The sequence below is a fragment of the Vanrija pseudolonga genome, chromosome 7 (assembly GCF_020906515.1).
Source record: "Vanrija pseudolonga chromosome 7, complete sequence".
Classification (NCBI taxonomy): domain Eukaryota; kingdom Fungi; phylum Basidiomycota; class Tremellomycetes; order Trichosporonales; family Trichosporonaceae; genus Vanrija; species Vanrija pseudolonga.
In genome coordinates, this window is record NC_085855.1 from 894,766 (window position 1) to 907,650 (window position 12,885).

At 57.0% G+C, this 12,885-nt stretch overlaps 3 protein-coding genes across 3 annotated transcripts; 1 reads left to right on the forward strand and 2 right to left on the reverse strand.

Annotated features, from left to right (window-relative positions):
• Positions 1 to 162: 162 nt before the first annotated feature.
• STU1_1 (Protein STU1) lies at positions 163 to 4,659 on the reverse strand. Its single transcript, XM_062775762.1, has 11 exons — positions 4,487 to 4,659; positions 3,837 to 4,405; positions 3,552 to 3,788; positions 3,458 to 3,514; positions 3,273 to 3,419; positions 3,114 to 3,238; positions 1,333 to 3,074; positions 1,022 to 1,293; positions 852 to 983; positions 526 to 816; positions 163 to 480 (listed from the first exon to the last, which is right to left on the reverse strand). Exons 1-11 carry the CDS (start codon positions 4,548 to 4,550, stop codon positions 208 to 210), a joined length of 3,909 nt encoding a protein of 1,302 aa, XP_062631746.1. The 5' UTR covers positions 4,551 to 4,659; the 3' UTR covers positions 163 to 207.
• Positions 4,660 to 4,785: 126 nt separating this feature from the next.
• RRAGC (Ras-related GTP-binding protein C) lies at positions 4,786 to 6,399 on the reverse strand. The gene is made up of 8 exons (XM_062775763.1): positions 6,231 to 6,399; positions 6,082 to 6,183; positions 5,926 to 6,034; positions 5,746 to 5,878; positions 5,447 to 5,706; positions 5,268 to 5,410; positions 5,053 to 5,229; positions 4,786 to 4,999 (listed from the first exon to the last, which is right to left on the reverse strand). Exons 1-8 carry the CDS (start codon positions 6,317 to 6,319, stop codon positions 4,882 to 4,884), a joined length of 1,131 nt encoding a protein of 376 aa, XP_062631747.1. The 5' UTR covers positions 6,320 to 6,399; the 3' UTR covers positions 4,786 to 4,881.
• Positions 6,400 to 6,926: 527 nt separating this feature from the next.
• On the forward strand, positions 6,927 to 10,733 carry LOC62_07G009216 (uncharacterized protein; the record flags this gene model as incomplete). Its single annotated transcript, XM_062775764.1, has 10 exons — positions 6,927 to 7,610; positions 7,647 to 7,704; positions 7,742 to 7,823; positions 7,871 to 9,098; positions 9,140 to 9,327; positions 9,366 to 9,872; positions 9,912 to 10,105; positions 10,152 to 10,309; positions 10,347 to 10,445; positions 10,518 to 10,733. 10 exons carry the CDS (start codon positions 6,927 to 6,929, stop codon positions 10,731 to 10,733), a joined length of 3,414 nt encoding a protein of 1,137 aa, XP_062631748.1.
• Positions 10,734 to 12,885: the final 2,152 nt, after the last annotated feature.

The following is a 12,885-nucleotide window of genomic DNA, read 5'->3' on the forward strand; positions in this document are numbered from 1 at the left end:
TCACCGGACAACAGCGACAGCTGTCAGGGAAAGAAAACAGCCAGGAGAGCTCGGCTAGCACCGCGGTCCTTCCGCGCCGGATATGGCCGTGGGTCGACGAGTCAGATGAGTCATTCGAGGCAATCAAACACTGGACTGGGACACTGCCCTTTCCTAGCACCACGCTGATCACTTCTGACATGTTCATCGTTGCCTACTTACCCATTTCTACCGTAGTCTAGCGCCTTTGGTAAGGCCATCGAGTAGCTCTTCAAGAACTGCTTGCCTCCGCGCCGCATCCTCAGCGCCGTCGAACGATGCCCTATTCATGACGCCGTTCTGCTGCATCAAGTAGGTGGCGAAGCTGCGCTGGCCGGCATCAAGGTCGGGGAAGAGGGCGAGGGTGCGGACGTCATCCCCTAGCATGCACTGGACAGCCAGAATGACACGGTGCGCCGCCTGTCGAGCCAGCACACCCTCCGCCGTGGTGAGGGACAGGGCCTGTGAGGGTCAGCAACAACACGACAGCAGGAATCGCCCACTCACAGCCATAACTTGTCGCTCGAGTCGCCTGGCCTCGGTCTCCACAGCTTCCTTTGGGAGGTGAAGGATGCACATGCCCATGGCGTTAAGACCAAAGTTGTATCCCGAGACCCTTGCACGGTCGCCACGGAGATGCGCAGATTCGTGCTGTAGGGCGGCCAGATTGGACTGCGACGACTCCGTACTTCGCGCCGCAATGTATCGATCAAGTGCCGAGTGAAGCAGGAGGAGGAGGAAAGGAGGGTTGCACACCTCCGTCAGCAGGGAGACCAGAGAGTTTGTCGATTCCAGGATCTGCGCCGTCAGCAATGAACCGTAGCCAAACTCACGACAGGGTTGGTGGATGATCGCAGGACGAAGAGCGAATCCAACAGATCGTCCTCCCTAGATTCACACAAGACCCATTGGTTCTGCACAAGCTCCCACAAGAGTACCAGACCTTGCTCCAAGATGTTTGTGGCCTGATGGATCAGCTACTCGACAGTCCTTGACGACCTACCCGCTTGGGATCCAAGAATGCCATCAGCCCGTCGAATACACGGTCGAAAAGACGCTGCTCTTCCCATACGAGCTTTTGTTCGGCAATGTCCTCCCGGTCAACCTCGTCGTCAAGGGAGTTTTCAAGGGCAATGTCATGAGCTTGTGAGAACAGGACAAGTCTCTGCAAATTTCCCAATGTCGGCGAGCCAGACGTCAGAGCCCCGACATCTTCCTCGATGGTCTCCTTTGTGAGTTCACGATCGGCATTGAGGGACGTTGCCTGGTCGAGCACTGGGGGCATTAGACAACAGCTAACGAGCAAGTACCCACATTTCTGACGCTCTTTCCACCAGCTGCGTTCATGAGCGCGACTCTTCAGGTCGTGAAGCAGCCTCGGAGTCATGGCCCGTGGCGAATCCTCCCAAATCTGACGCTGACGTGAGACTGGTGTGCGGAATGGCTGTGCGATGGAAACGCTCGAACTCCCAGGGCGGGCGGGAGTAATGGGGGCGGTTGCCAAGTCCATTTGATCGTCATCAAAGTCGAGGAGCTGCTGGGCAGCGGATAAACCCTGCGCAACCTGCGCCCGGCGTGCGTCGTCCGCCGGATCGACCGGCCCATCGGGAACGAAACTTCGACGTCTAGCAAACGGCGTGGTATTGACCGAGTCGGACACATTGCGTGAAGCAACACCGCGATGTGGCGGCAACGACGACTCGGCTTGGTAGTGTACGGGCTCCGGATGAGATCTCGGAAGATGAAATCGAGGGAGGGTGGGCGTACGAAGATGGGAGCCCCCCGCAGATGTATCGCTGGATGCTGCGTCCCGCATGTCTGAATGACGCAGCGACCGAGGCATCGAGTCAAGGAGCGATGGTGGGCTGTGCGAGAGCGTCCTGGCAAGACTAGACGACCGCGACCGAGATGAAGCTTGGGATGACGCCGCGTTGGTCTTCAGGACGGGTGTAGGAATAACAGTCGCGCGTTGGCCTACACGCGGCGGATGGCCCAACTGAGCACTTGATCGGGACTTGTCGCTTTTCACAGAGTGAGTGGATAGGCGCTTTTCGCTCTGAGCCGATACTCGTCTCCTCGTTTGAGAGGCATGCGCATTGTCCAGGTTTTCCACTCCAAGCGGCTGGTTTCGCTGTTCCACTCCTCTCCGTGAGTCAGTTGTCAACCGCGAATCGCCGGGGGTTGGACGAGGGTCGGTAGACGCCTTGAAAAGAGTGGACGAAATGGGCGACGATGCTGCTTCTGGTGCCTTGGGCGGCGATGAAGAGGCTGAAGCTGCCGCGTGTCCATTGTTTTGATGAAGCCCCAGCGCACCTACGCCGAGAGCGAGGGCATCCACGTCCGGTGGAGAGGAGGGCGAGGGCGATGCAGTCTCCATAGGAGGTTGTGGGCTTCCTTCCTCTCCGGCGGGAGGGGGAGAAGTTGCCTTCGCCTGTCTCGCCGACACGGTGTTATCGGGCACACCAGCCTCGTTGCCGGCCGTCCGAGAGACAGCTGATGGTGAAGCGTTTGGTGAGGCTGCTCGTGAGCTCCCGTTGGTGGACGAGGCCTTGTCTGCAGCGGCCTTGGCTCGCCTTGCAGCAATCATGGCCGCCATCGCCGAGCTCTGACGGGGTCTATTCGGAGTCGTTCGCGCAGAGCCGCCGGCGGACAGCGTGCCCTTAGGGTTTGCCTTCTCAAGTTGTTTCTTGGCAGTGGAGTCGAGGCTGTCGAGGATTGATGCAGCTTGCCGCGGCCAAACCTTGTCAAAGGCCCAGAATGCTCCTCGAGCTTGTTCACGAACACCAGTGCTGGTGTCCGCGAGACAGCGTCGTAGCAACTGCTCGATTTCAGACACTGTCCCAGCGTGAGCCTCTATGGCACTCAAGTGCGGACGGGCTTGGTTCTCCAAGAACGTTTTGAGGTGGGCTGCACCGAACTGGCGCGATGCGATACTCTTGTCATTGATACCGGCGGCAATGTGAGAAATAATAGGCCGAGGGTGTAGTGTTGAGTGAATGATAATGGCCGTTACCGCCCTTTGAGACTTGTCGGCAATGATTTTCTTTGTGAAGCCTCTGTCACGACGTTAGTTGAATACGACGGCAAGGACATACGCCATCTTCCCCAATACTGGGAGTAAGGGTTCAAGACAGGCGTCAAACGATGTGCCTAGGCTCTCTGCAAGCTCCTGTACCAGGGCACACGCCTGTTGTGCTACAGTTGTTCGCAAGCTGAGCAGCTAGGGGTTAGCTCCGTCACGCCGGATCTCTCACAGTCTTCGCAATCCCGTCAATCACGTCCCCTTTCAAGGAAGCCAAGAACGCGTCCGAGTACTTGCTTGATGCACCGCCGCGGAGCATCCCTCGCATTCGTACAAGTGAGCGTTCGCGAGGGCCCCAGTTGTGCTCCGTTTCCTTGCCCTATTGGTGTGAGCAAAGATCAGGTCGGAGGGCTATACCTGGAAATGTGGAACCATGGCCTTGAATTCGCTTTGCAGATCTGCGGCACTCGCAACCTCCGAGTCAGCCTCATTCAAGCCAGACCTCGCTCACCAACACAACCTCTACTTCCTCATTCCCATTGAGTTGGCTGGGTTTCGCAGCCGACTCTGCAGGAACGGCCGTCTCCGTCTCTGTTTGCGCTGGTGCTGGACCAGAGTCGCCACCAAGGACGCGCGCGATAACTACATCGGCGATCGATTTGCGGACATTGCGTGCCAACATGAGCTTCTTGAGTTCGGAGCGAGCAGCGGCGGGAACCGTCGGCGGAGACAACAAGGCGACGACAGTCTAGGGACGATCAGTGTGGATTCGGACGAAGGAGAAGCGAAGACTTACTTCTCTTGCTTGGTCCCGCACACTGCCATCGCCATCTTCCAAGAGGTTGACGAGGCCTGGTAACCACGGCTTGAGAGGGAGCTTGGAGCTCTTGTCGCTCCTCATCGCTAACAAGAGCTTCAAGAGGACAATCTTGGCTCGTGAGTTCTTGCCCGCAAGGGTGTCCTTGACTGCCTTCTCCCAAATACTAGCCATGCCATCTTTGGCCTTGCCCTTCTGCGATGGCGCTGGTGATTCGGCCTCGTAGGCCTTGTTTCCGAGGAGGGCAAGACACTGGCTCGCGGGCTCGTGGACCTTGTCCTTTGGGTCGTTTAGTCGCTCAATGAGCCCGGGGACAAGCTGGACGAGTGCCAGCTGGAGGTGGTGGACATGTGGTGCGGCGGACGGGATGAGGGGGATGTAAGCCGGAAGGAACGCGCTTAGAGCTGAAGTCACGAGGAGGTGCGACGGCGACCGCAAGAACGGCGCGACCAAGAGCGTGATGGCGTCGACGGTCTTGTCTGGGAGCTCTGATATTGGGTCCAGCTTTATTGCCCAAAGCTGGACCAAGTTGATCTTCTTGTCGACGTCTGCAACGAACAGCGTTAGCAAGTGCTATCTGCGAGCTGGGACGAGCGCGTTGAGACGTGAGGTGTGTGGCCAGAACTCACCGCCTGCCCGGAGAGCGACGAGGAAAGCCTCCACCTCTTCCTCTGATACCATGGTGTTTACCATGGCCGGAATGGAGTGCTCAGAGGAGTGGTTGAGATGGAGGGCTGCGCAACGCGGGTGTGCAGAGTGACAAAGTGGTGATTCCTAGTCGGCAGCCCAAACACGCCCAAAGTGGTGGTGGTGGTGGTGGTGGTCAGTCAGGTCAGGTCGGGTCGTCGTCAACGAGCAGTGACGCGCGCCGCCGCTCACTCTCGTCTGCCGTAAAATGCTTCCGCCGGCACCGACAGGGGTGATTGATGGGGCATCAAGTTCATCATCATATCCGGAGGCTGCATGCATCAAGCCGCGCCTCCTCTAACATGGCCTGTACAAACAAAAAAAAGGACAAGACTCGCTACACCTCCATCAGAATGCGCCTGACACCCTGGCGCAGGAATGTCAGGTTGTACTCAATCATTCCTCGCCTGGCGTGCCATGTGTCGGTGCGAAGGAGAACGACCAGAGCCAGCTGCCTGTTGGCATGTTAGCGTTTCGTTCACATCGAGGTACTCTGATGACGACGTACGGGGTGAATTGCCACAATGCGATGGTAGTGTTTGGCAGCAACCTTGTAGCCTGGGTCATCCACGGCGCCTCGGTGTCCTCGTCGTCCCACCACGCTTTTGGCTGGGCCCCGTCAGGCCCATCGGAAGCCTCAAGGTCGGCTTTTGGCGACGACTTGGCAGCCGACGGTGCCAGATGCCTTGAGTGTGAGCACAGATAGATCAAGGACAACCTCACCTATAAATTTCTCGGAACTGAAGGAACCGGGAGAGGTACTCTGTGACTTGCTCCATCGTGGCGTCGTTGCGGTGGCGATTATCAGTGGCAAGGACAACACCAGAAGCAATGTCAAACAGGTACGAGTTGTCCATGCCCGAAGTCTGCAATCAGCAAGTGAATGGTTCACTATTGCTCACCTCGGTAAAGTTGAGAAGGAGGGCCTCAACCGCCGGGAGCATCTCCATTATGCCTTGGAGCACCTTGCTCCAGGCGTCTCGGAGGGAAACATCGTGCACGCTGGTCATGTCGAACTTGATTTCAGCGACCATGTGGTTGAAGATGTTATTGCATACTCCAGAGTCGGACAGGTCGAGGTGCGGAGCGTAGGCCTGAAGACTTGAATACTGAAAGTCTTCCAGCTCTTCCGTCATGGCTCTCTGGATTTCACTGTAGTTTTCTGAAGAGCAGGTCAGCTTAGCCAGCGAAGGCAACGCACCTCCGCGATAATCCTCTGACAGGGCCTCGGCCTTATGAATGAAGACTGAGAACTTCATTGCGGGGTTGGCGAGGTATCCGCGCATGATCGTGTGGACTGCCTGACGAACGGCATCATGATAAGAGTCGTCTTGCTAATGCGGGTCAGTGCATGCACTGGCCTGATGGGTCCTTGTCTCACCTGCATGTCCATGACATACACCAAGGTTGAGAATGACCCTAGCGGGGCATCCAGCTGGTCAATGTCAAAGTTGGAGGGCGTGTCCCAAAGCTGAATAGGGACGATGGTGCTATCGCAGTCAGAGAGATTGCACGGTCAAGACGAAGCATTCCTCACTCATAGTTGATCTTTTCGATCTTCTGGGTGATACCAATGTAGGGCACATCCTTGACTGGGACATGCTGGAAGACGGTTTTGATGCAAGAAGATTTACCAGCCCTAGAGGTGTCAGTTTGGTGGGAAGCGAATGGGGTGAGACTGCTCACTTGCGCCAACCGGTGACGAGGATCTTTTGCCTCTGGTTGTCGTCAGAGGTGGACGCCTGTCGTGGTCTTGATGATTCTGCTTGAGCCATGGCAACGCAGAGATGGAGGGGTGCAGTAGACAAAGTGGACTGAAGGAGAAGATGGTGAAATGACACTGTCGTCGTTGCGGCCGCCTGATGCTAGGCTAGCTGCTGAGAGGATTGACGTCAAAGGAGCAGCAGGCGTCGGCGCTCACAGCAGTGCAAGAGACGGAAGCAAAACCAGTAATGGATTAATCTGCTAAACTACCACGTGGGTCACCAACCATCAGCCTCCACCACGCGGGTACGCGACTGATATTTCATTTTTGAGTCCGTTCATGGGTCCACGGGTCCAAAATCGAGGCCACGCGCGACGCGTCGTGGACATGACCCATGAACAACAACCACAACAACTTGCATTCAACAATACAAGCTCAATCAATCTGCAACCCCCAAGAAGACAAGAGAAACACCCGCCCTTCGCCCTGTTGCTCCATCAGCCTTCTACAACAGCGACAAGCGCCCAGCCGGTGCAATCATGACCGCGGCGCCGTCAAACAGTAACACGGACGCGTCCCCGACGCCTTCGCCGCCGCGACCGAAACGTACCTATGGTCGCGCTCGTAACGCCGCGCCTATAGAGGATGACGCGGATGGCCCCACCAACGCTCACTCCATGATCTTTAGCGCACCCACTGCTGACCCCTCGCCCTCCAAAACGCTCCTGAACCGCTTCTCCAAAGAGAACTTGGACTGGCGTCAGTCGTTGGCCGCCCTTGACGCAAACGATGAGTCTCCAGAGACAGAAGAGGATGTGCACCTCGCCTTGGCGAGGATGCGCAAGGAGCTGAATCCTTCTTCATCACATGCAGCGACTTCGTCAAGCCGCCGACTCCAGCCGACAACAAGTTTGTCGTCTTTGACGGAGCTACCGTCCTCTACCCCTCCTGACGACTTTCGATCCGATGCGGCGGCAACACAGAGACCATCGAATGCTTCCCGCAGGATCGGTGGCACATCATCTCTCACGCCTGTTCCGCCCACATCCTCTCCGTCCAAGGTCGTGGGCACACAACAGACTTTGCCCCGGTCCACTCCTCCGGCTCGATCACCACTTGCGGCTGAGAGTGAACCGGCAAGTACCGTCAAGATTGGTGCTCCATCTCGCGCCAGGCGCGTTGTCGATTCGGATGACGACGAACCCTCGGAGGAGTTGAAGCATCCGGCCAGTCCCCAATCGCCGCCTGAACCCCCCACAATTGATGACCCACCGCGATCTCGCGGCGAGGAGCTGCATCTGTTTAGCGATGATGAGGAGGATGCTCTTGATCAGAGTATGACATCACGTGCCAAGATGAAGGTGAGCGTCAAAGCTTATCAATTGCTAACATGCTAGCCCCTCAAGAAGGCAGATCAGGAGCAACTTCGTCGCGATGTGTCTAAAGCGAAACGAGGTGAGCCGTTTGCAAGGCCCCACTAACTGACCTACAGAGCGTCAGGTCTTTGTGTCTCGAACCCAAACTGAACGCCGCCCTGTGTCCGAGTGGTTGCAGAGGGCCGATGGTGCAGTTCGGTGAGTTGCACCGCGAGTCCCAGCGATGTGTATCTGACTTTGCAAAGAGCACAGCCTCAGCCACGGCCGCTGCCACCAGTCTCTACCCCGGAAGATATCCACCAATTCCCTCCAAGCTCATTACCAGCAGATAAGAGCAGCGATGGACCAGCCCCAGTTCGGATTGCCAACACAAAGCAGAGGTCATCTCCAACGCCTCTTGCCCGACGCACCGAACGTCCAACCTCCGCTACATCCGATAGCGACAGCGAGCCGCTAGACCTCGTGGCCGAAATGGACAAGGCTATGGAGCGGGCCTCAAGGAAGAAGCACTTGGATGACATGAAGCGCAAGGCGATGGAGGCCAAGGTGTTGCGACCGGCGGTACCCGATGATTCTGACGACGAGCTGTCGATTGGTACCCCTGGGGCAACAAAGGTCGGCGCAGCCCCCACCAAGGCGCCGACTGCTCAATCTCTCATCAGTAACAGGGTCGCCGCCGCTGCTCCAAATAAGCAGAAACAGAATCTCTTGCGAATCAGCGGAGCCAGGGTTGGGGGACGACGACCCGTCACCGAAACACACCTCCAGTTTGCCGGCAAAGACTTCGACCACGCCAACCAGAAGATGGCCAACGCTGGCTCTCGGCCTGCGGGGCAGAAACCTGGCAGGGACAATGTGATTTCACAGCTTCAAATGGACGCGCAGATGCGAGCCAGCCACCAGAAGCAGGTCCGCGACCTTGCGATTGCCAAGGAAAGGCAGTTCGGAAAAGGCCGCCAACTTCCTGCGAAGCAATCCATAGACCTCGCCACGGTCACCAAGGTCTCAGACGATGTCAATGAACACGACTCAGCCAGCGATGACGGTGACAGCGATTACGATCCCGTGTCAGGCTCGGACGATGAGGTCAATGATGAGGTCGCAAGCAACACAAGTGCCGTGGGCGATAGCGTCCCGTTGGCCACGTCCACGAGCGGAACCCCGGAGCCGCACACCCAACCTGGCCGTAGTCGCCAAGTCGTTTTTGCTGAGGCTGAAGACGACGAAATCGACAGTGCAGCACAACCACGGCACCGTCCCTCGCGCCGCCTTCGCCGAGTCGCCGCAGACTCCGAGTCTGAAGATGACGTAGTCAAAGTGCTGCCTGCTGCGGCTCTTGCGACGACTACTCAGACGGCTACCAGCCATGACTCGGTTGGGTTCGACGACTTTGGGGATGACTTTGGGGATGACTTTGGGGAAGGCGGATTCTCACAATTGTTTGAAACAACACAGGCCGTTGTTGGGAGCGAGGTATGTGGGCCAAAGCTAGCGAATCACTGACCGCCTCACAGAATGACGGCCTGGCGGGACTTCGAAACGACACGGATGGTCTCGTTCCAGAGCACGCCGCGCTGCCAGGGGTACAACTGTCAGAGTCCCAAGCCCGTCGTGACAATGCTCTGGTAGCCGGCGAACTTGAGAATGCGGTCACTCAAGCAGTGCAGGTGCAACCTGGTAACCAGTACCTCAACTCTCAAGGGTGAGTGAATGCAGGCGTGGAGGAAAACTGATCGCCAGTTTCTTCACCCAATCTCGACCTACGCAACAGGACGGCACACAGTTGCCCACAGAATCTGCAACCGAGGTGGACCCCAGTAGCACTCTCATCCTATCCACTAGTGGAGCAGGCCAGTCGTCTCCCACTTCGCATCAAGAAGCTGCTCTGAGTCCCACTCAGGGCTCTCATCAACTCAAGCGCCTCCGCCGTCGACACTCGGAAGCGGATGAAGAGGCCGTCGAGTCGCCGGCTCCACAGGCACCCCGTCGTGACGCCTTCCAAGCCCTTGCGGATGGTGCTCGCAGGGTACTTGCTCATGACGCTTCCAAGGGCAGGCGCAGAGACGCAGCATTCGTCGATGAGCAGGCAGAAGAAAGTGATGAGGACAACGCATGGGGCCTCACGAAGGGAGACGACGACGAGGATGACGGTATGGACGAAGGCTACATCCCGGACCTCCTCGATGATGCGGCGATGGACGCGGAGGAGAGAGAAAAGCAGAAGGAGCTTGCCGACGCTAAACTTCGGTAAGCATGGGCCACATCAGTGCTAGCTGACTCTGTCAGGGAAATTGCTCAAGAGGACGACGCACGACGTGAAGCTGAGGCCAAGAAGATTACAGATGGCCACTATCGCCATAAGCGACGCGGAAACGACTTCTTGTCTGACGAGGAGGACGAGGAGACGCGTTCCAGGCGCCTTACAAAGAAACAGCGCCGTCAGCGTAAACTCGAACGGGAAGATGGCCTGTACAAGCTGGGTATGTTGGGCACACTGGTGTACGCGCACCTGGCTGATCAATTCAGATGGTGAAAACAATGCCTTCCTCAAGGAGTACGAGCGGGACCTCGAGTCGGACAACGAGTTTGAGGAGAGTTTGGAGGTACCAGCGGCTCTCCACTCCCCATCCCGCGATGCTCTCTCCAGCCGCGAGGTTCATGAGCTGCTGAGGTTGAACCGGGCAGTGAGTGTTGTGGAGGCACCAAAAGTTAACCAAACAGGAGCATGTCGAGGTTCAACTCTCAGACGATGAGAGCGAATCTCAGGTAATGATTGCACGAAGGACGCGAGTCACGGCTATTGCTACCAAAGACGTCGAGGTAGGTACGGGTGTGTGTGCGACGCTGATCGTATAGATGGACACGCTCGTGTCGTCTCGAGTGGGGAAGCAGACCTTGCGATCAACAGAGAGTTACATGATGTTCCTCAAGGATCAAGGCAACAATGCCGGTCGCGGAGGCTCAGGTCGTGGTGGTGTCTCTGTGGTCCAGAAGGCACACCCGGGCCCAAGTCATGGGTCAAAGCTCGACCGATCAAAGACAGCCACTACCGACATTTCGCAGCGGACAGGCCGTGTGCTTATCGACAAGACCACAGGCTTCAATTAGTGGAGACGAGTAGTGTATATAGGCTCCTCATATGCATAACAGTTGAACACATGTCGATCTTTTGTACAAACACTTGGGGTCACCGAAACGATCTGGGGCAATGTGATGGAATTTGCAAGTTGTGTAATGAGGCAGGCGTAGGGGAATGGGGGCGAGATGCCGGGTAACAATGCCGGTTCTAGGTGGCAGCAGCAGCTGTATCAACTACAGCATCCGTTGAGCCTCCAGTCGATGAAGAACTTAGAACAAAGCCCACTTTGGCCAGGCAGCGGATGAGATCTGATTTGGAGAACGGCTTGGAGAGAACGGCTGAAAACAACGTGCCCTCTTCTGTGATGGACTGGTCGAAAGAAGTGGCCGCAATGACTAGGAGGGTGTTAGCGCCCAGCGGCTTAGCAAACATACTCGGTGTGTTTTGGTTGTGGTTGTTAGTGGAACGGATCATTCTGGCAACCTGTTCACCACTGATATAGGGCATGTGAATGTCACACAGGATGAGATCGAATTCTGGGTAGTCAGCAGACTGATATCATTTCCATGCTCACTGATGCTGCCCATTGTTTGAGCCAGGGCGTCGGAGCCGTCGTGGGCACACACACATCGGCACCCCAGCCGAGTGAGCAAGGTCTCCAGGATCTGCGAGTTAGCTCTGACGACCAGCGTCTTTCTCACCTTTTGCGAGATGGGGTTGTCTTCGGCAATGAGAACGTCCAAGCACCTTGCTCCCCGCTCCAAGCTGGGGGAGGCCACGAGCTGCATGCTTCCGGCAGACGAGTGGATGACACGCTGCCCACGGTTCGAACTGCGGTCAGAGGCTGATGGACTAGCACTTGAACCGGAGCGGAAGCGACCGTGGAGGTTGTGCCGAAGTTTATCGTCGTCGCTAGAGCGCACACGCTCCAGGGCGCTCATTTCCGCAGGCCTACGTCCTCGCTGAGATGAAATCAATGCTGAAGCAGTTGGCGACAATCCAGTCCTGGAAGGAGTCGAGGCTGCTGACGATGTTGAAGGGGAGGGTGAAGGGGGGCCAAGTGCACTTGAAATCGATCTGGCGTGCTTGCGACGGGGAATTTCAGATGACGGCGAAACAACGGCGTTGGAACTTGATCTCATGCGCCGAATAACATCGTCGTTGGCCTGCTTCAGAACAGGGAGATTCTTGAAGTTGAAGGCGCCAAAGTCGGCCGCAATGGCATCATCCGTGGAGGGGTTCTGAACCTCTGAGGTCCCAGAGCCGAGAGGTCCATTTCGGCGTGTCTTCGGGGACAGGTCTTCGTCTTGGAACGCTGGGTTGACCGCTCCACGGGGGTCGAAGTAGTCGGTTGATTCTGGATCGGTACCATCAGGAACGAAGAGAGCGGGGCCCGTCGTCAGCGAGTCCCAGTTGATGCCAGCAAAGAAGGCGTGCTGCTTGACCTCGTCCGCTCCCCGCGCACCGAGTCGTAGAGCAGGGTTGGTGCAAATCAGGCGATCCATGAGGTCGCGAGCCTCCATTGGAAGCTCGATTTCATCATCGTGCCAGTTGATTCGACGAGAGATGATGTTGTCAAACACCTTCTCCGGCGTTTCGGCGTGGAACGGCGGGATGCCGTACAGGAACTCGTAGAGTACCACACCAACGGCCCACCAATCGACCATTCGATCATCCGTTCCACCGCCCAGGATGCTCTCTGGAGCCAAATAGTCCGGAGTGCCGACGAAACGCGGGGGTTCGGCTCCAGAGTTGGAACCTGTCCCGGTGTCCGACGATCCCTTGGTCAAGCCGGAGAGCTGGCGCATGTGTTTGGGGACAATGCCTGCCGACTCGGATCCACTGGATTCGTCTGCTGAGCCAGGCTCGGTCAACATGGGGAAGTATGATTGGCTGCGAAGAGAGGTGGCGGCGGTAGGCAAGAGGTCTGGCGACATGACGGGAGAGTCAGTCGACGATATAGACGAAGCCCGGCGAGTCGTAGCCGCGGTCCTCAGAGACGTTCCTCGAAGATACGGTGGCCTTGGACCACCAATCTGACGGTTTAGAAGACCAATCTTGGATAGCCCAAAGTCTGTAAGCTTGACGTGTCCCTGCGCGTCGATGAGGAGATTGTCTGGCTTGATGTCACTGGCTGTCAGCGTGACGCATGGCTGGGGACATACCGGTGTGCAACATTGC

Excerpts from the sequence above, each read along its gene's own strand:
- STU1_1 (XM_062775762.1), bottom strand. The coding sequence starts at position 4,550 with ATGGTAAACACCATGGTATCAGAGGAAGAGGTGGAGGCTTTCCTCGTC. Across the intron at positions 3,075-3,113 it reads CCAGTATTGGGGAAGATGGC|AGGCTTCACAAAGAAAATCA; the intron begins GTATGTCCTTGC and ends ACGTCGTGACAG. Across the intron at positions 481-525 it reads TCGAGCGACAAGTTATGGCT|GCCCTGTCCCTCACCACGGC; the intron begins GTGAGTGGGCGA and ends TGACCCTCACAG.
- RRAGC (XM_062775763.1), bottom strand. The coding sequence starts at position 6,319 with ATGGCTCAAGCAGAATCATCAAGACCACGACAGGCGTCCACCTCTGAC. Across the intron at positions 5,411-5,446 it reads TCCTTCTCAACTTTACCGAG|ACTTCGGGCATGGACAACTC; the intron begins GTGAGCAATAGT and ends TGCTGATTGCAG. Across the intron at positions 5,000-5,052 it reads GCATTGTGGCAATTCACCCC|GCAGCTGGCTCTGGTCGTTC; the intron begins GTACGTCGTCAT and ends ACATGCCAACAG.